This window comes from Bombus pyrosoma, linkage group LG3 (genome assembly GCF_014825855.1).
Source record: "Bombus pyrosoma isolate SC7728 linkage group LG3, ASM1482585v1, whole genome shotgun sequence".
Lineage (NCBI taxonomy): Eukaryota > Metazoa > Arthropoda > Insecta > Hymenoptera > Apidae > Bombus > Bombus pyrosoma.
In genome coordinates, this window is record NC_057772.1 from 4039250 (window position 1) to 4060723 (window position 21474).

The following is a 21474-nucleotide window of genomic DNA, read 5'->3' on the forward strand; positions in this document are numbered from 1 at the left end:
CGCGACTGAGGGGGCTGTTGCGTAGAAACAAAGGCAGCCAAAAATCTAACGAGTCGTTGAAATAACCGGGAATCCTCTCCCCAGAGCTCGAACAATTCCCTTAATAGCTACAATTAGATCAAGTAGCTCGGCATTCGCCGCTTAATTGTCCTCTAATTGAATCAACATCCACCTCTGTTTTCCATCCACGGCGAGAAGTGGATTAACGTTAAATAATACATCGATGGAACGCACGAATCGATCGATTTCCGATTAAACGATCGCCGAATTAATTGTTAGAATCGAATCATCGTTTTAAAATTTCATATGTAGTTCGGTATTTTGACGAATTTTTAAATTTCGTTTGCCATGTGTGCGGTTTGGTATTTTGATGAATTGTTTCATTTCGTTTGTAATGTATGTAATTCGATAATTTTTTTTTTTTTCTTCCTTTTTTGGAGGATGAATTTCGAGTGGCCGACCGATCGAAGGGCAAAGAATGAAATAATACGCGAAAATTTTGTAAATCTAACGTTACTGGAAAATCTAAAAACGAGATATATTAACGCAACTTTGACTCTCGATAGATTAAACAATGGAAAATGGAAATTTGCAGAAATGAAAGAATTTTATAAATCCGTGATGGCGAGCGGTCGGGTGTAATAAAAAATGTGATGATTTGTAAATTAAATGAGCAAATTCTTGGGACTCTCTTTCATAATTCCAGTGACGGGAGAATAAAATACAATAATGTAAATTAACTAGAAAAAATTGCGGATGAAACATCGCGATAACACAACGTTGACTCTTAATGGGTTAATTCTTTTGGTAAAAGCGTCGGTCGGCAAGTTGATGGTGAATCATTTTTTTTTCTCCAATCCGCAACGCATCGGTAATTACAATGATTTGGTCGAATCGATGCGGAAATTATTTCACGGGCGAACGAGGAAACGTCAGGCATAGTTGTCACACCAAGCGGAATGCGTACTGCCGGCCTGTGTGTGTGTGTGCGTGTGTTTCGACATTGCCAATTTTAAACATCAAGAGCAAAATTACGCAATTCGTTAGCAGTAAATTCAGCGTTATCGTTAAACCTTCGGCTTTGAGCGGTTAACTCTTTGTCGACACTGTAAACGCAATAACAAACGCGGCTGGTTTCGCTGTTTATTCGCGTATATCGCTATGGAGTAGGAAAAACGTTGAAAACGTATTCGGGATTCAATTTTAAGGGATAGGTTACGAAAAACACGATGCTTTGAAGTGAAACTAAATATATCCGTTTTAATCCGCGAGAAAATACAGTGCTGCATCAAAGCTTCCAAATTTTTGCCAGACAGTCAAAACATATTTTGTTCTGCGTGTTATATTTTCCAACAATCGAAATATATCACGTGCTATGTATGTAAGAAATCTTCTATCACGAGATACGAAGAAATATATTACTCTATCGAAGACATTCTGTAGGATGTCTGGCAACGATTGTCAGAAAATTCACGGGGCGGTTCCACGAGTTAAAAGAAGATAAAAATCTTGAATGGAAACATGCATTTCAGATATCGTTCTTTACCTATTAATATCTACGAATCGGCCAAACTATCTTCGGGATCTGGAAAATTATTTTATATTATAAATACGATGCAACATACAGATATAAATATTAAATATAAAGCTCCTCTGATGTTACATGTAAAACAAACAAATACGTCGAATATCCGAACCTCATTTGCATTCAATGGAACAAGAAAAAAAGAAATATACCTCTTTTTTGATAACTGACCAGATCTATAGCCAGGTAGCGCAATACTACTGTGCACAAAATTCAAGCTCTAAGAAATCACAGCATTCGATATTTCCAACGCGTCACAGCACAACCACAATAACTCGTATCTTTTATGAATTACACCACACAGAACCACGTTATCAGACCGTGATATATTAACATTACCTTACAAATCATTTAAACTCCCCACTCGAGTCACGAAGAAGAAATTGCACGTACTATAAAGAAACAGATTCCACGATACGATTCGAGACCACAGAGAAATTCCCATTGAAGTATAGGTCCGTGATGCTCGTCCGCGACTCAGCCGTCGATAAATCAACGGAATTTCGCGAGCAGAACCACGATTTAATCGGAAACGTTGCGTACATACATCGTACATCATGCATCATCGGTTTGCCGTTGCGCGTTTGAACGAGGGAGGAACGAACATGTAATTAAAAAGCCGCCGAGATTTCGGTTTTTTTCAACCGGCGTTTCCGCAATCCAAACGATCCTTCTCTCGCTCTATTTCTCTCTGGACGTTGGAAAACGTTTGCGCTTTTCACGAACGGAACGCGTGCGATTCGCCTGATCCTCGGATCACTGCTGTTTAATTAGCTGGAACGTCTGGCTACGCGTACGAACATGGATGAAAATTTTAATTCGAAATGGAGAGTTGCACGCTTCAAACTCACCTCCTTCCCCTTACGCGGCTCGTTTCATTAATCGTTCAGTTTTTGGATTTGTAAATTACCATCGGTCGACGTAGAAGGAAAATTTAATTCTACTCGGCGAGTTTTGTTAGATCGACAATGAACGTTTAATGGGACGCGGTTTCGCGTGCATTTCTGCATTTTGAGTATTGAAACCGGGATTCGGTTTCGATGTTTAATTTCATTCCGTAGAGGGACCATTTTTCGTCCCTCCCGAGGGGAGAACTCGTGCCACAGTGATTAATGGCAGTCCTCGAGTAATTAATTCTAATTTAACAGATTGTGTAACAGGTTGTTTGCAAGGGGTATAAATTAATCGAGAAATGCCATTTAAGTCGACGGCTATGTGAGATGGCTGGAGGCTTTCAAGAGTAACCTATTACCTCACCCTCTGCCTTTAATACCAGAGTTCATTGACCTATATTTTCGTAGATCTCATTATAGAGAAATTTTAAAACTAATAGGAAGTTTAGTTCGCGTGCAATACAAAAGAGAAAATGCTAAAGTCCAAGCTCTCCAACGCCCAAGCTGTTTGACCATGCGAAATATCAAAATTAACACGTGTAAAGTTACGTATAAAGTAAATAATTAGGAAATTGATTGATAGTCACCAAGTAACTTAAACAGAAAAAACAGTCAGTCGTTTCCGGAATTTCCTACGGGGTAGACGTATCGAAAAGAGTATCTTAATAATAATTCAGATTTATATAATTCTACATATATAATTGTAAATAAAAGATGTGAGTGTACTCGAAGTTTGGCCTCGTAATTAACAAATATCTCTTACTTTGAATTAAAATCCCCGTAAATAATACTAATTGCTACCAAAGAAACACCCAGAATGATATTCCTTAAAATCGACTGAAATGTGAAAGAATAAAATATCATAATCCCCCGAAAGAGAAAAGAGGACGGTAGAATAACGAAGGCATTTGAAATTTCATCGTGGCCAAAATTAGGAAGACGAGGGCGTAATATAAGCGGCGAGGAGCGATTCCTCGGGCACGGGCGAAATTCTTCGAACTGACGGAAAATTATTGGGAAAATCTATCGACTGGCGGGCGCAGCGAGGCGAGCCAAACTGCCGCTAATCACCGGCGAAATCTCGATTTAATGGTTGACGGGGAGTTTGGCCGGTACACGTGGAGCTGGTGGTGCGCAACGCCTAACCGAACAAAAACCGTCGTCTGGTTCGCTCGCATGCGTCGCGACGATAAATGCCATCGCGCCTCGCTGCATACACACTCCGTTACGTTTTATGCAAAATAGCCGAGCCGCGACGCCGGCCTACGGATTTATCGACGAATTCGCGCGTGCATTTCCTCCGTGTAGACACTTTCGTGATCTTCGCTTCATCGTGCCTCTTGATTCGAGAGCAGCTTCTTTCGCAGGAGCATGCACGACAGTGCTCGTTATTTCGAGAAAGTCGAGCGGAATTTTTCGCTTTATCTATGAGAGGATCCGTTCGAATTTCTTTTCGATGATGAGATTGTAATTAATTCTGTTCTTCGGCTGTGGAGTATAATTTTGTGCTTCTACGAAGTATTACGTTTCAACTGGCATCGTAGAAATTTTGATAAGGTTGGTTAACTTTGGTGTATTCAATTTCAATTGTTTTTTTTTATCCCATATTTCATAGGATAAATCGTTAATGGTCTTGATACGTGTAGAAGGAAGTGAATTTTAAAATTAAATTCTTGAACCCCACTTGGTTGTAGATCACGTACGACTCAATGACACGAATAGAAAGACGTTTGCTCTAATGTCTTTATGAAGAAAACGTAGGACGCACTTAATCGAAAATGAATACGTTTATATCTGACAAGGTTGATAACTTGTTGGAGGACACTGTGCATATATGCAACGTGAACCTTGAGCGTGGAAGGAGCAAGTGTCGATAACGTAAGAGATAGTAATTACGATAGAGGAAAGTCTAATTTAAGAAAGCATTTAATTATCTTCAATAAATGCAACTATCCAGCTGATACACTTAATCTAAAAACCACCACGGACCTACACCTCTTCATATAAAAAGAACCCTTCTATCATGCCATTCTCGCGTATCATATTTCGTGCTATCATATTTCGAAACCAATATCTATATTCGAATCTTTCGATAATGCCTGATCGACAACTTATAAACCCTCTCGCTCTCGATCTACAACGAAAAACAAATAGAAAGAGCTAACTAATAAAAGTTTAAAAAAAAGTTACCATCAGATTCAACGAACCTGTCGGTCATAGCCCGCAAATGAAATCGAAAGAAGAGTTGGACGTTGGCACCGGATGAAAGGCCGACGCCAAAGGCCTGGGCCATCCCCTCTGTGGCTGGGTTCTTAAAAAGTCAATTTCACAGGACCGAACGGCCAAAGGGGATCGACAGGTTGATCGCACGAATCCTCCCTTGTCCGTCCCGTGGCGTACTTTTTACGGGCGTGGAGGGAAAACGAGAGCCAAGCGTTGAAAAGCAGCGTAAGCGAGCGCCACCGCTTCATATTGATCGTAGCCGGCTGCTCAACATGGCGCCGGGGGTGGCGTTCGCGATCGGCCTGATCCTCGTCGTCGGACAGCTGAAGGAAGGGCCGAGCACCCTCGCGAAGACCTTCACCTTCCCAGAATATCCGTACAAGGAGACTACCAAGAATGTAAGTCGTCCTAAACATTCGTCGAGAATCTGCTCGAGGTACGCGTTCCCAACGCTAGTACAGGTTATGGTCGAGCGAGGTCTTGTTTTGGGGGTGGCGCTTTTTACCGTACCAGCCTTACCTGGCACTAGATTCCACGTCGAAATACCAGAAAGAATCTGCGGTGATTGAACTAAAAAAAAAATAAAAATAAAAATATCAGAAAGTACCTCGTGCTGTTAAGCATGTTTTCGATATTCGAAGAAGTTCGAAAAAAAAGTTTTCATCCTTTTTATTTTTTGTTTCTTCTCGATCGATGTTGCGGATGTTGAATTGTTCGATTCGATATGAATGGGACAGTTGTACAGGATTTTACGAGTTGGAATTTTCAAGAGATCTCTGTGATATCCCGTCAGTGATGCGCGATACTCGAGGAGGATTACTTCGCGTTGATCCAACATTCCCATGGGGGGCGTAACGAAAGGGCGGGTGATTTCGCGATTTTGCTATGGGGATAAAATCGATTTGGCATTAACCCGAAGACAGTCAGGGTGCTCCGGGGCGTACTTCGGTGTTGTCGCTCGGTGGTACGGACTCGTATCCAGTGGTGTCTTGAGAAATTGATGTAAATCGTGTATGTTCTCCATGAGGGATTATACTTTAACACAAATGTGATTCTTCCGTTGTTGATTATTTTATAACGTAAATATAAAACGGTAGGAGTTTGGTATCGGTGAATAATGTTCAGTGAAAGGGAAGTATCTTCAAAGAAAATTAAACGCGCCGGCGGCACCAATAATAGAACTCATACGAGCACTAATTGAGGTTAATCTTTCAACACGCATGAACCAATTGTTACGCTCAATTTTATCCCGTTATTGTGAGCGAGAGTCGGCTGTATTTTCCACAGCATGCTACGAGACTCTGTATCAATCGAATTCTCTATTGAAGCACATTTTAATTCAATCCCAATGTCTTTCTAATACAACACTGGTCGCAGGAACTTCTCTTCAGGCAATTCGAGCAGACTTGCGAGGAGAGCGGCGCTTGCAAGATGCTACAGCCAGAAAGGAGCGGCATCGCCAAAACTAAATGCATTCGTGAATGCGTGTCACCGTCCTGTTACAAAGAAATCTACTTGTTCGATCAGGTATTTCCATCTACTGGACTCTTTCAATTTTTCACTGTGCAAAGCAATGTCCGAATGTCTGATTGCAGCTGGAAGAAGGCGAGATCGACGTGAGATTAAACTCTTTCAAGGGTTGCTTCATGCAGCGCAACGGACGACCGCGAAAATAACAAAAAGCTCGCAAGCGAATAAAAGATGCTGAAAGAAGAGGGCTGAGGGCGGCCTGAGCGACCTGCTAATGGCGGTGAATACAAATTCTGAACGACAGACGCACCGCACGAACCGCGTCCGACCAGTTGAAAAAAATAAAACAGAAAGAAATTACAAAAAAATGACAATTTTGAAAATATATTATATCCGGCCGGGGCATTTAGAGCGATGAGAGCAATCAAGCTATTTAGTGAACATACAACAATAACAGACAGAATAATACTATATTTCAGGATCACGCTGAAGCGCACGCGTTAAAACACGCGGACGAATTAAATTCGTCCTCGATTGATCTTTTTCTACTTTTTGTACGCACGTATTAACACGTTACAATGTTATCGAGCAATGTTGCACGGATCGAATAAACTGTTAAAGCAAAGCCTTCTCCTTGTTCGTGTCATAAGATCGCCCTATCTAATCCTTATATTGCGACAACTAGAAACAACACGTTGCTTTTATAGATCAACGAAGAAAACATCTTGGTTGTTAAAACACTCACCGCGTAGAGAAGATTATAGAACGCCGCGTCGTTTCTTGAATCGTTTGCAGTGTTAACGTAGCTCTTGATCCGATCCAAAGTCTCCTCAAATGGTGTCTTGCAAAGAGATCTCGTGTTCCATGGTCCTTCGTCGGTGCAATATCTTCTGCGATAGCGGAGCCAGGTTGAAACGAAATCCAGAAAATGGTAGGTTACGGGACGTGTCTGCAGGATGCTAGATACGATATCATAGTTGCTCATCAGCGTGCAGATGTGGTACATCAGCAGTTTCGTGTGCTTATGGCAAAATTTCAGGACGCCTTGGAGGCACTGGTACACAATGTCTCTTTGCGTTGGGTCACTCTGCGAAAGGAAAAAATAATGAAAACCGTTGAAAGTAACGTATAGGTAATATAAGAAATTCTAACTGTTATAACAAGATCAATATTTCAGCGGAAATTTGTTAAATTGTATCAAAATTAATTATTATTTCTTAAATCGTAGATTTTCAAGTGAATTATTGAATCAAAGATCTCTAGAAAACTTTAAATTATAGATTTCCCTTAAACCAGAGCATTCTACATTTCAATATCGAAATGAATTCTAGTTAAATATACAATTGCTTAACAATCAACGAGGCGTCAACGTTCGATAAAAATATCAGCACTAACTCTTTCGTGAACGATATGAAGGGTCTCGTAAAGATTGATCACACCCTCGGTCCGATCGGCTGGGATCTCGTCCAGCCTGACAGGCGATCCGTCAATATTTTGAGTTAAAAGTTCCAGCGCGAGTTGCATTCCATTGATCGACGAGTGCACGGCCCTCCTCGTATTTAACAGCAAATCGGCTAAGCTCTGCACGTCAATCGTCACCGGCTTATCACGCTGGAAAACACGTCGTTCGACATATGGCTGACGGTCGACAACGCGAATCTATTATTTACGGGCGTAGTATTCTCGCACCTGTATCGACGATTTCTCCTGACAGTGTACGATAAACGCGAGAAGCTTCAAGCAGACAGCGGACAATTCTGGCGTTTCTAAAGAGAAACCTTGAACAAGCAACTCCTCCAAAAAGCTCGGCGTCGTGCAATACTTCTCGAGAACTGTTGGGAAATGAAGAAGAAGGTAGAAGAAGCCTAGCATTGTTTTCTTATACTTCAGTTTCTCTTGGTACTTATCGAGCGAGACACTCGTTGAAATATGTACTCGTGAATGGCTTAATCGTCGCGGACGTGACCAGCAACGCGTACGACTGCAATATTGCTAGTGTCCTCAGCTTCAAGTCCGCTTCCCGGCGTAGAATAATCGGTATGAGACTCTCTGCGCATCGAATCCTGATGATCCATGATAATGAGCTCGGGATGGATACGTTGCTTAATTCTAACACGGCTTTCACTTGCTCGTCTATTAGGGATCTTTTATTTTAGCATTTCTCAGATTTTTTTTTAGATGACTGGCAATAATGTGATCCTATACTTTCAAGCTTTCGCAATATAATCACGATGGTCGAGTGTCGTTACGATGTTAATGCAATTATGTAATACGATACGTTCATAAAAATATTCTCTCAATGTTCGAATACCTTCGTGAGCTATCGCATGTTGCATATAAGGAAAATACCTTTGGATGGTTGATAAGTAGAAAGAAGATTAGGCAACATGTGCCAAGCAATCTCTGCAATTTCCTTGGCATTATCCAGGCGTATCATCTCTCTAATTCCTTTCATCGCTAAGTTGATTATCTTATCCGAATATCCAGTTTGTATGACAAGCTATTTCCCAAATGATATTGCATCACATTATAATGCACCATTCTTACGATTTCAATAGGCCATTGAAGCGAACGTATGATTGATTACCATTAGATAGTGTTGCACAACTTTCCCGCAATCTATGGTCAGCAACGGTTTGATGTCTCCATCAGACTCGATCAACCACAAGTCCATCGCTCTGTTTCGAAGATCCTTTGGGAATTCAGGACAATTCAAGCAATAATTTAGCAGATCTATGTGATGAGTGTAACAGTCGTTCAGGTTGGAATATTGCAACGCAGCCGCCAATCGTTTCACGGCTCTGTCGTAATCCTGTTCCGAACACGGTGATGGATGCGATACGGACGCGACAGCAAACAGAAACCATAAAACTTTTAAAATTTGCGCCGGTGTCTGCTCGGATTTAGGGAGATTGACAGTCCTCGCGATCAGCAATTTCAAGCATATCATATAGGTCCTACAATATTTCTATTCAAAATATTGCCACGGTATACAAAAGAAGAAATATCAATATTAATTGATCCTTAAACGCTATCGTAGGTGAAATTTTACCCCATATGAATATTGTTTTAACATTCCCGCCCCGTAGTAATATCGTCGCAGTGTTGTCTGCGACTACTGTGAACAATAGATCTTCCTCTCTCTTCATTTAATATCGAATAACAGTATGACGTGAAATTTCACTTATAATTTCTTTTGATATTCAATAGCTGTTAAGGATTAACTTTGATTTCGTACTCCCTGGTTCCGTGAAAGTGATAGTAAACCAACGTCATTAATGCAATTGCTCTGTTTCCTCGATCATGAGCTATGATATTCTTCCATTGTTCAGTATCTTTTGGTAGATCCACCAGTCCTCTGTGTACAAGATATTCGAAGCTTATTTCTCGATTGATAGGTCGGTAGATTGGCATGGATTTATCAGCTAAATTTGCTACGATCCGCGACAACAGCGCGCAAATGCTACGTCGTAAAATTTCTCTAAAAAATCAGTGACGAAAAATTTGACGTTGAACAAAGTGAATGTTGGAAGGTATGGCAGTCGCGATATGACATCGTATCAACGAATGAATCCTAAACCATTCACGAAACTTACGGAAGTCTGACAGTTAACAGCAAGAAGTACTTGAGATATCCGTTGGCGGTCAAGTGGTTTGACAAGTTGTCGCGGCCGCAGCTACTGCTCAGCTTGTAAAGGTTGTTCAGACAAGTCACGAGGTTCCTATGGAATTTGACCCTGTCCGTTTCGTTTGACTCCGCGGTCTGCAGGACGGGAATGAAAGGACCCTTGATGCTCGCATAATTAAATATACGTCGCATCGACGACGTCTATCGAAATGATCGAACTTACCTTAACGTAAGGTACCAACGTGTTCATCATCACGATGCGAATCGTCTTCAGCGTCGTTGCTCTAAGTTTCGAAACTTTATTGAACGATCCTTGACTATCGTCTTCCGCGACGCATAATCTGAGGGAAACGAGTTTTTCTGTATTTCCGTTTTATGATCCTGCATACTGGGATTCTCACTTCGTTTAAATCATTTCATGAGTATACATTTAGATAACGAATCGACGTTTCACGTTTGGGGAATTCTATGTGTAATAAACGTTCCAGTCTTTTGAATGATACAAGAATTTACAAATTGTAATTGATATCGACCACGTCATAATTAATTTCAAATTTTCGATCATAGGATTTTATGTCTTAAATTACTTGGATATCATTGTTACCGAAATTACTGTTTTAAGTATTTGTACAGCGAATTGTTATTCCATGGCTGGGGAACTTAACATCTAGTGAATATTCAAGAATTGTGAATAACGCATAGAAATTCACAAATTTTTACTACGCTAGGATGAAACATGGTACAATCATGATTAAATTGAAACTTTCGATTTTGCTTTATTCCTTGTGGCTAGAATCTTTCGTCCAGCAAACGAAGTAGAATTAATATTAGCAAGCTCATAATATTCTCTCAACTTATGAAGTTTTAACTATATAGAAAATATATAGCCTCACCGTGTGAGAGAGGCGCAAACAGCGCACAATGCATCCGCAGCAAACGAAATCGAGACGTCGTCGTCGCTATACTCGACGATCTCTTTCATTAAATTGAGAGCTTTGTGGCACAGTTCGTATACCCCATCATCCCATTCGTCTTCAGCGTTAACGTTTTCAAGTACAAGATTCAATAGCGTAACGGATGAGAACTTTATCTTTTGATTCCAAGAATCTTCCAAGATCAAAGATTTCAGGAGCATCAGTACTTGCCGTGGTACACAAACAACGTCGAAATTCACGTGAAATTCTACCGCTCTAAAAATCATTACGTTCGCACATAATATTTTGTTTCATTACTGTCAAATTACTTCAAATTTGGTTAATTTAATTACAAATTTTGGACGAAACGTTTACCTGTGAAGTATATCGTAAATGATTGAAATAAGTTTCTCTAATAGTTCGGTTTCTTTGCAACGAGACTTTGCGACGCAAACTGTAACTTTCAAGATGGAGTCCATGGCGTCTGTGGCTACGTGACTTTCGTAAAACTTTCGATATACGATTACCAAGTCCAGAAAATTGAGAATACATCTATCAACGAGAATTATGGGAAGGTTTTAACAAGAATTATTAATTCTATTTGCGTATAACGTATTGTGTGATACATACGGAAGTAGACGATCACTGGAAGTTTGTAGAAGTTCGAATATACTTGAGAGTATGTCGAACTTGATCAACTTTGAAAGTGCCGCTTCTGTGTTCACAGCGCCACCACTTTTGAATAAGTTGGATATTCGTTCGATGCATGTGATCTACGAAATTTTTCATTTTTTCTATTTCAATTTATGTTTATATTAATGGTATTTGGTAATAATTATAACATATTGTATGTTCTGATTACGGCTTTTAGAAATAAAGATAGCAAAATCTTTTATTCTAATAAAATTCTAACCACATTCTTTTTCCACTTCATTATGTTTAACCAAATATATTTGAAATTCCTACACTAAGATATATTCTAATTGAAAAATGAACATTTCTAAGATATCCGAAGATCTCAGTAATGTATAATTTTCAAATAATGAAAGTTCAGAGCATACTCGTATGATGTTACAAGGGGAGATGATACACGAACTTTGAATGTTCTTCTCACGATACATACCTGAGAATATTCATCGTGCAGCATTAACCTCTCCTTCGTGTTCACGAGCAAAATATCGATATTCTCAATGTTTAATTGGAATAGAGGTTCCATTTTTCACAAATAACTGAACTTTCATACGTACGAACACGCAACGCACCGACTAACTACGCGTTTCTTTCAAACTGGAAGTCTTTTCAAGTACCTGCGCATGCGCCTAGAATCTGCGCGCTAATACAAACAATTTAAATATCTCTTCTATTTTGTTTCGAATATTCGAAGCAGTTTCTAACATATAAATAAAAGAAACAGATTCATTAAACGGATATTCACGTCAATGGTTACTATATTTTATTTCAAACGTTATTATAAATTATAATACAAATACAATAAGTATAATCGTAATATATTATAAATGTTAAACAATCCTGAGTAATTACTCTACATAAGAGATAATGAATCGTATTGTTATCGATAATTTTCTTCTTTTTTTTTGTTGTAATTCGCTTCTATCGACATCAATCAAGATGTCGAACGACATCTTCACTAGAACGCGTCAATATATAATATAGAATACAATAATAATAACATATAATATAAACAATCCATTTTCATATGGAAGGGGTTAATTCTAGGCTATTTATACTTTCTTGCTTCTTAAATTGAAAACGTCATAAACTATACAGTATTAACATCAAAAAATGATAATATCGCGAACCGACAAAAACATTTACACAATGAAAATATGTGGTAATACACAGTGCAATGTGACAACGCCGTATTATATTCAATTATGTGCAGAATCTATACATAACAAGAGCATAAACAAACCATCAAGTTCGCACGCAACCGGACCAGCGACAAGTCATAGTTCTGCGCGTTTCCTCGTAAAATAATCGCGTAAAATTGGATAGAAAACGATCCAAAAAGAAATAAATGCCAATATCCATGGTCAGGAAAAAGATGACTCGTACAGGACGTAACGCACATTCCTCTAAAACGAAGATTCTATCCAAGAAAATTTTGCCTTCAACCGGAAAGGAAAACGCGCACTCTTCTAAAACGAAGATTCTATCCAAGAAAATTTTGACACATCGAGAGGAAAACGCGCGTCCTTCCGCGAAGCAAGCGTACAAATATTTTCGACTACGAAGAATTAACGAGAAACAGTGCAAAATAGAAAAAGAAAGTAAGAAGAGGGGAAAAAGGAAAGAAACGATAGAAATAGAGAATAAATCTTACGCCCCTTGTCTTCTCTTGACGCGACAAGATATCATCGTTATTTTTTCACTTTAACATACTAACTCATCTTTACAAAACAAAATAATAATAATAATAATAATAATAGTCACGAACGACTTGTCAACAAATGAAAAAAGAAATAATTGAAGCCTCCCTAGAAGACGAACTTTGAGCCGATCGTCGATTAAAATTAGCCCCCTCGTAAAGTCACAAGATGGCGAACAACAAATCTTACGATTGCACAAAATCATTTCATCGTTTCTTTTTCTTTTTTATTAAAACGCAAACGCAAGGGTCTTCATGAATTATTTGTCAGTACACTTTCACACCGATACATTTATGTGTTACATTGCGTTAACTACCACGACACTTGTATAAATGACTCACAGTACGGTAGATTGTTAATTATCCGGACTTTCGGTCTCGCTGATTCGGATATGTCTAAAGATTCCTGATATTCCAGATATTCGAATCTCTGAAGTGAATCATATCTTGCCAATTTAATTACTGGTAATTCGTTCGAATAATCGACATTCTACTGTACTTTCATTGCATCTGCCGCTTTCTTTGCCGTTTCTCGTCATTTAAAGAATATTCCATGAAAATATTTTGCCTCTTTTAGATAGTTACTTTACCATAATCTCAGTGAAGATTCAATTTCTCTATATATTCGAGCGCTACTCATTGTAATTCGAATCTGAACTCGAAGCACTAAGAAAAAGTCATAGAGAAATTCGAAGAAAACGGGTTCAGACACTGATTAATAATCGCACGACTTCCTTTTATGCAATCATGAATAAAGTGACGAGAAATGGCAGACAGCTGAAATAATGCCCCAGAAACGCACGTCGCTCGCGAAAGTCGATCGAAACGACTACTACTCGGTCCTACGGGAAAAAATTCACGTATCGAAAGTTTAAATGCGTATCAAAGGACCAGCCTCATCGAGTGGTGGTCTGGTAAATGGTACCCGGTAAAAATTCTATCGATATAAATCGGAAAAAAGACAGTCCCTTCGAAAACGACCTATCGTTCGCGATAGGCGTCCAACCGTAAAGCAGAACTCGCGAGCCTCGCGCGGGACCCGAGCCTCGTTTCGGCTATTGAATCATGTTTACTTGATAAACATGCTCAATATCGTTACGTTACGACGAGCATGATCCCGGGCGACCGTATTAATTGACACGAACATTACTCCATTTTATCATCGAAGCTCTATTTGCTATGGCAGTGACGAAATGCTTGCAAATTGTCATCGAAAAAAAAAAAAAAAAAAAAGAAATAAAATGAACAGTTATTTCAACACTAAAGATAGAAGGAAATGCTAAAAAATGTCGTATGTTCAATATGTGACAATGCAAGTCGAAATCCATGGGTCTTCCTCGAGGAAGATTTTGAACGAGCAACTATTATAGTTTAGCACCATTTGAAAACGATTCGTACGAATTAATTTGTATTTTCCTTTTGCATGGAGTTACTGCCGATGATACGTCCGACGATGAGCGTAATCTTGAAATTTCAGCAGATCAATAGCATAGTGATACATTCTTAATTAGCAATTCAGAGCTCGAAACGTTTCTTCCTCTCGGCGACCATGCCCACCGCTGGTAGTGGAGGGTGGAGCGTATGATGATAACTCGGCGTAGGCGTTGGGGGCAGGCTACGACAACTTCTGCTGGACCACCTCACGGCTGGAGACCTCATCAGCTCTGCAAACAAAATTCTATCTTATTCATTGTCCAGTTGACTAATTTCCTCTTCACCCGTGCTACCCAGAACACTAAATGCGCGTGGAGATAGAAATCAAAGTACGAAGGCAAACTTAGATAAAAAGAGCAGTGTATATACACACACGATCGGATCAGGTTCGTGTATGTGCATCAGCAATGTATAGCCTACAATGTACAAGTAATGACGATAAATAATCCAATTTGAAGTAGAGTAATTAAAATTAGAAAATTTAGAATGAATTATTTACCACCTGAATACACATAAAGGAACCTGTACTTAGACGAAAAGCTGGCAAAGCTGAAACTTGACCCAAGCTACTAAGCTACCAAAGTGAAGAAGACGAAATCAAAGCAACGTTTTGAAAAGAAAATGAAAAAAAAAAGTGCGGATAAGAGGCGTGTCGAAACAAAATAAGCTGGTGAAGTGCGTCGACGATGAATTCGTTGAAAGATTTTCCTTAATTGGCAAAAAAGAGAACGGACCTGCAACGGAGAGAGCTGGGGGTTCCGGGGTGAGGCGGGACGCGCGAGGATCGTTGGCATGGAAGCTGTATGCCTCCGAGTGTTGCTGTTTTTCGATTTTGTTGCTGCCCTGCCAGCCACTGCCGGCGCTGTCGACTCGCACCTCTGCTGTGCCACCTTTCGTGTGAAATACAATTTTTTCGAAATACGATTAACCCGCTTTGCACAATCCATTTACGCGTGTATTTCACTTGTTTTTCTTTCTTTCTACATTTTTTATACAACTTAATTACGAATTATTTTCGAAACAAATATAATTCGAACGAACGTTCTGGATTATTGTGAGATTTCTTTCTAATTATAGAATGATTTCTGAAATTTATTAATTTTACTACCTATACAGTCGAAATTTTATTTTTCTTAGCTTCGCTCGTAGATTTCTTGTATTCAACAAATAGTTTAAATATATATAAAGGAATTTTGGATAAACTCAGAAATCATGAAGATTGAAATTATATTTTTTTCGATCAGTCTTACTGCCACCGATGTCCCTTAATTATTTTCAGACGATACGACGGCTAAAAGGGTATAATGATTTTCTTAGAGTACCTAGTATGTTCCCAATAGTGAAGCGACGTTACTCTTACAAATATATTCGCAGAGTTTGATGCTGGTGTTCGGAAGCACGTAGAAATCTGTGTAAAAAACTTGGCATTTCGACGCGTGTATACTGCAGATTGCAAAAATAGGATCTCCAGTAAGAAAGTGTAAAAAGTTTTATTAAAAAGATCCAGTTTATAAAAGTTCTGTGGTAGAGATCTATTCCACGCGCTTCCAAACCTGTTAATAGTACAACTTGAAAATTATTATGCGCATAGATTAGACATTGAAAGAGTACAAAATCACATTCATGAGAAGGCGGGGTTACTTTGCGTTACACCGTTAAAAGGTCTCTTGGTTAGCAATTGGTTAGACAACTTTCGAGTAAGATTAATATCTGCGCTTCGTATCGCTGCTTGAACAGCGATCGTACGCTTGTCAAATCGAAATACAAATCGTCGTCGAGAAAAGCCGGACGAAACAATCCGCATGAACATTCGAATCTCGTCGACGCGTTATACACATGTAAATAACAAAACGATTATTGCACAACAACGCGATTGTACGCGTTAGTCGTTGAGAATTTGATCGGTTAATTCGATTCGACGACAAACACTAATAACTCTAATAGAATTAATATGTTCGAAAGTGGTTAATTTATAGGAGAAAGCACTCGGTTAGTCTTACGTTTCCCACATCTCTTTCTTGGTAACAAATTTCAAAAGCTTTTTCTTACGAATTGTTAAACAAAATACAAAGATCTCGATACTCGCTTTAGCTAGTTTTAGTCATGCCATAATCCGCTAAACCGTGAACGAACGAATCGTCGAAAGGAAAAAAGCAATGAGACAAACTCGACTCGATGTCCATCCAACGCGTATGAATATCTCGTAAGCCGAATGCAGCTAGTATGCATATTAGAGAGAAGCAGGAACGAGTTCGAGGAAAAGGAGGAGGATCGAGAAACGGCGACGATCCACCAGAAGCGTTTCTTTCTTTTTCTGATCGGCTTCTTTTTTTCCTCCCATTTCACCTTTCTTCTGTACCTTGATACTGATGGGGCAGTCCGGTCCTTGGTCTCAGGCTGTCCCAAAGCGGCGATGCCAGGCCGTTACGCTCCTGGCCCTTTTGCCCTAAGCTCACCTCTTTCCTATCGTGCGACGGCACGCCAGAACTACTGCCCGGCCTAACCAAGTTACTCGAGTAAGGCAACGACACTGACTTAACGCGTTCAAGCTTGTACGAGAACGCGGCCTGCTTGTCCTGCGTGCTCTTTTGCAACGTGGACAGCGAGCTTCTCGGCCGTTCGCCGGTCGTTCTCTGCTCCTCGCTGCTCGCCGCTCTGAGCAGCGGCTCGTGACTACTCCGGGCACGCTGCGGCGAGTAGCTTAGCGACGGAGATTTCGATGACACACCGGACGTATCACGAGGAGCCTCCCCATGCTGTTAGTGAAATATCGAAAATATAATGCGTCAGTGCGGCTGGTATATGGGGGTGGGTTAACACGATCGTTGGAGATCGATGCGCGCCGGGGCAATCAATTATGGGCTACTCACGATCGGTCAGATAGGTACAGTAAAACCTCCGTCAACGCTGCTCCTAATAAGGATCTTGAATATCTGCTATCGTTACGTATCGTAAAATATTAAATCATTATTTTAGGGGTAAAATGTATTTACTTTTTTTGGTTACTGGTAGGATGGCAGCAATTTTAGTGTTATGTTAAGTGCTTCAATTAATCTAGTGCCTTTATATTATGCCTTTAGATTGGAAAAGATATACAGAAAGTAGATATGTCTTTGATGATCAAGTTTATAATTGCGTGATATATGAATGAGATTTTAATTTTGTTTGAAAAAGGCACTCAATTAATTTACTATACATTTGTATATATCTTATACGAATAAATCAATATATTATAAGCGATCTTTCGAGGAACAAAATTCATTGAATGAACGAAAAGATCTTAATAAGCATGGGGTTAAAATATCTTTTTATTTCTTGCCTACCAATCGAGGATTAAATATTCGCGAACGGTTAAAGCCTGCGCACACAAAAGCTTTTCTGTACCTAACTTCATCTTTAGCTTATGACTACTATTTATTTACAATTGTCAGTTCTTTTTCGTTATCTAGAAGCGCTTGCTCGAAACATTCGAAAGGGTTGGGCGCCATAACATGTAACTGCGGCGGAGTTAATTAATTTAGTATCGTACATTTTTGTTAACCACATCTACGCTGTAAATGGGGCACGTTCATGGCGACGAGAGCTATCAAAAGTTTACCTTCAACTGTTGTAGTCGATGAATTTCCTCCCTCGGCTCGACAATCTCGTTGTCCTTGCTCCTCAACATTTGCATACTGTCATTGATCGTACTATCGTTCGTTTCTAATACCAAATGTGCCCTCAGCTGTTTGTTTCTCGCGTCTAGTTGCATGATGTGCTGTTGCGCTTGAGCAAGTTGTTTGGTAAGGGATCCTACTTTTTCCTCCAGGGCCGCAGACTCCACACACTTAGAGGAATATTTTGCAGATAACGAAAGAATTTCCTGCTTTATCTCCTCCATCTCTTCCCTATAAATTGATAAACGTTATTTAATAGTCAGAGATATCTAAATTAAAAAATATATATCATCATGATTAATTCATCGATTATTTAGAAATATAAAATTTAGAGATATAAAAATGCATAGATTGCGTATAGAATAGGAATTAATTACATACTCGTGTTCTTTATGAAGCACGCCAATGTCCTCGCGTGCCTGCATTTGTTTAATAAATTCCTGCTTAAACTTAGCTATTTCCTTCTGCACTTCGTGTTCGTGCGCCTTTCTCATAGCATCAAGAGCCGCCAGAGTGGCCTGAGTCTCTTCTGATAATGCCTGCTCTTTCTCTACCCTCAAATTTTCCAATTCCTGTCGATGTTTCTCTTCCATCTCAGAAATAATGCGTCTATGAGAATTCTCCATTGCCAGCAAACCTTTCTCACACAACGCTCGCAATTGCTTGATCTCTTCTTTATATCTCTTTCTTGTTTCCGCATCTGTGTCCAATTCCGCGCTCATGGATCGTTGATAAGCTGCTCTAAGTTCGTTCACGTGAGCAGAGTGCTCAGAGTCCATAGCGTTCAGTCTATGTTCTAATTTCCTCGCCTTTTCTCGCAGACTGGCCGCTTCCTGTTCGTACTGAGATGTTAGAGATTGTCTCTGATTGTCCAGTTCACCTTTGATGTCCATCAAATCCCTCTCCTGGTTGCGCTTCAATGTCTCCAACTCTTGATTATGCTCGGCTGTTATCCTATCGATGGTTTCTTGCAATTGGCCACACTGTTTGCAAGTCACGCTATTCATGTAGTCGCTCAGCTTCTTGATTTGCTTGCGCAATTCCGAGCATTTTTCGCACACGCTCGACCAGTCGGTGATGGTAACCGTCGGCGACTTCGTAGGCCACAGGGTATTTTCGTTATTCTCGCTTAATTTGCCTCGGACGCGTTTGTTCAATTCAACTAAGTCTTCTTCTAGGTAGTGCAAACTCTGGCCAACGTTCTTTATCTGATCCTTCGAAGCACGCTTTGAACCGGATATCCTTTCCTCGCAGTCCTTGCTAAACTGTTGATAAAGGTAACTGTACTCCGCGTCGAGAATCGGATTGCTTTGGAACTCGTAGTCGTCCGCTTCTAGCAGACTTGAAAGGACGTCGTCGTTTCGGATTAGACTAGATACGAAAGTCTCCCCAGGGAAGATCGTCAATTGTCTCGTATTCTCCTGAAGAAGCCCGATTCTGGCGTCTATTAAAGCTTTGTGCGCGATCACGTCCGCGTATTCTGTTAACAACTGCCGGGACTCGTACTTCGATTCAACCATCGTCGACTTATTCTTCTTCAGCTGATGAAGGCATTCCTCGTATACGTCGGATAGCTCGCGAGTAGAAAGTTCCATCTCTTGACGGAGTCTGACCTGCGCGGCATCGATCCAAGATTCCAACGTTACGTTCTCCGCGCCCTCAAAGTTGAGACACGCATCGGTGATGCTCGTGATGTTCTGTTCGTACATTTGGCCGCAACGCACGATCACATGAGACACTTCAGCTTGTACCAACTCTTTGCTGACCGTTTCTTGAGCCAACGCCCACGCTTCGCGAATTCGTCGATCTTCCAGTAATTTTTTATTCGAGTTGGTCACCTGATGTTTGTTCAAATCCTCTTGCTCGGACATACTCAACGTTTCGGCGGCCAGTGCTTCTGCGAGCTGTCTCAACTTCGTTTCTTTATATTTCCGTACGATCTCGTTCACCTCGCGTTGTTTTTGCAGCAGGAAGTTCAAGCTCTCGTTACGAGCTGCGGACACCTCCTTGGTCGTCGTCTCCGTCGCGGCCACGCCACCTACTAGTACTAACTTATTCGCTAACACTCTAGTAAGATACTGAATGTAACTGGTGTTTTGGTACGTTTTGGGCTTAGTTCCGTGAATCTTACGCATTAAGCTTGAGGCAAGCTGACTAGTTTCGACCAATTCACTGAGAACGGCACTCCGGTCGAATGTCCGGCCGATCGCGCACTTGATCTGTCTCAGAACGACGAACTCGAACGCCACTCTCTCCGCGACCAGCTTCATCTTCTCTCTGTCGTTTAGTTGGCCGTTCTGCTCGAGCGTCTGCCGTCTCTTCGTGAGTTCGCTCAATTTATCTTTAAGTATAGTCTCTAGTCTAGATACCACTACGCCTACTGACTCGGTCACTTGAGCGCTAGCTTGATTTTTCTTACATTCTAAACACGAGTCCAGGATGTCGTTTACCTCGCGCAAACACTTCTCCGCTTTATCCTCCGCCTGTGTCGAACCTAAACACTTCTCCAGCCTCCTCTTCGACTTCGACACCACCCTCTCTAATTTCCTTAACCTCGCGATGATCTCCAATGAAACTTCGCTGGTGGAGGATGCACTGATCTCGCTACACTCGCTGGAGTCTTTCTCAGCGTCACTCGCCATATTTTCTGTAACGTTCGCCACTTTCGTCTCTAAAGTGCTGAGTCTGATCAACACTTTCATCGGTTCGGAACTAGTTGCACTATCTAGCGATTTTCTTCTTAATCTAGTACGATCCAGACTCTTTCCGTCCCTTCTCTTCTCCTTCTTTGGGTTAGGACTCGACTCCTTCGAGCTGCATCCAGTTGATACTGGCGCACTGGTACCTTTTCCGCGTTCTATAGCACAGATCTTGTTCTCCAGATCCAACAGTTTGTCCTCCATCTCTTGCGAGATCTGGAAGGACTCACGGCCCTTCAACGACAGCGATCTTCTTTTATCTCTACTTTCAGCTTTAGTCAACTTCTGCTTCAACGTTCTCACTTGTTTCTCGCTAGCTGCAAGCTTGTTCGTCAAATCTTGAATCCTAGCTGCCATTAACTGCAGCTGGGCCTGGTTCGTCTCGCTGACACTCGCTGCGTCCTGCTTGTGAGCGAAGATCTCTAGCTCCAGTGCGTCCTGTATCGCGTGCGCTTCACGGAGTTCCTTGCGCATCGCGCGTATCTCCAGGATAGCTTTCTCAAAGCGGCTTCTCAGTTCGTCGTATTCTTCCACGATTCTACGGATAAAAGATGCAAAAGATATATATGATTTTCAAACTACT

The 21474-nt window shown here is 40.6% G+C and overlaps 3 protein-coding genes across 7 annotated transcripts in view; 1 reads left to right on the plus strand and 2 right to left on the minus strand.

Moving 5' to 3' along the window:
• Nucleotides 1–11983, minus strand: part of LOC122577977 — a 351338-nt gene extending 339355 nt beyond the window's left edge. The window contains exons 1-13 of the mRNA XM_043749756.1: nucleotides 11837–11983; nucleotides 11344–11486; nucleotides 11089–11265; nucleotides 10693–10989; nucleotides 10023–10140; nucleotides 9768–9934; nucleotides 9410–9652; nucleotides 8759–9128; nucleotides 8521–8671; nucleotides 8107–8304; nucleotides 7861–8003; nucleotides 7567–7782; nucleotides 6917–7258 (exon numbers count right to left, since the gene is read on the minus strand). Coding sequence (XP_043605691.1) covers nucleotides 6917–7258; nucleotides 7567–7782; nucleotides 7861–8003; nucleotides 8107–8304; nucleotides 8521–8671; nucleotides 8759–9128; nucleotides 9410–9652; nucleotides 9768–9934; nucleotides 10023–10140; nucleotides 10693–10989; nucleotides 11089–11265; nucleotides 11344–11486; nucleotides 11837–11929 — 2658 coding nt within the window. The 5' untranslated portion in view covers nucleotides 11930–11983. The remainder of the gene's footprint in view (nucleotides 1–6916; nucleotides 7259–7566; nucleotides 7783–7860; nucleotides 8004–8106; nucleotides 8305–8520; nucleotides 8672–8758; nucleotides 9129–9409; nucleotides 9653–9767; nucleotides 9935–10022; nucleotides 10141–10692; nucleotides 10990–11088; nucleotides 11266–11343; nucleotides 11487–11836) is intronic.
• On the plus strand, nucleotides 4706–6796 carry LOC122577987. Its single transcript, XM_043749783.1, has 3 exons — nucleotides 4706–5099; nucleotides 6079–6228; nucleotides 6297–6796. Exons 1-3 carry the CDS (start codon nucleotides 4974–4976, stop codon nucleotides 6375–6377), a joined length of 357 nt encoding a protein of 118 aa, XP_043605718.1. The 5' UTR covers nucleotides 4706–4973; the 3' UTR covers nucleotides 6378–6796.
• A 166-nt stretch (nucleotides 11984–12149) lies between the features above and the next one.
• The window catches only part of LOC122566125 (protein outspread), a 213651-nt gene continuing 204326 nt past the window's right edge, over nucleotides 12150–21474 (minus strand). For 2 of the 5 annotated variants that reach the window (XM_043722894.1, XM_043722896.1), the window contains 5 exons: nucleotides 18574–21429; nucleotides 18135–18423; nucleotides 16896–17292; nucleotides 15271–15426; nucleotides 12150–14766 (listed from right to left, as the gene is read on the minus strand). In XM_043722894.1, coding sequence (XP_043578829.1) covers nucleotides 14618–14766; nucleotides 15271–15426; nucleotides 16896–17292; nucleotides 18135–18423; nucleotides 18574–21429 — 3847 coding nt within the window. In that variant the 3' untranslated portion in view covers nucleotides 12150–14617. The remainder of the gene's footprint in view (nucleotides 14767–15270; nucleotides 15427–16895; nucleotides 17293–18134; nucleotides 18424–18573; nucleotides 21430–21474) is intronic. The other 3 variants (XM_043722895.1, XM_043722898.1, XM_043722899.1) reach the window with 3 other exon arrangements.

Coding starts and splice junctions, on each gene's coding strand:
- LOC122577987 (XM_043749783.1), top strand. CDS start 4,974: ATGGCGCCGGGGGTGGCGTTCGCGATCGGCCTGATCCTCGTCGTCGGA. Junction 5,100..6,078: donor ACAAGGAGACTACCAAGAAT/GTAAGTCGTCCT, acceptor CACTGGTCGCAG/GAACTTCTCTTCAGGCAATT. Junction 6,229..6,296: donor AAATCTACTTGTTCGATCAG/GTATTTCCATCT, acceptor GTCTGATTGCAG/CTGGAAGAAGGCGAGATCGA.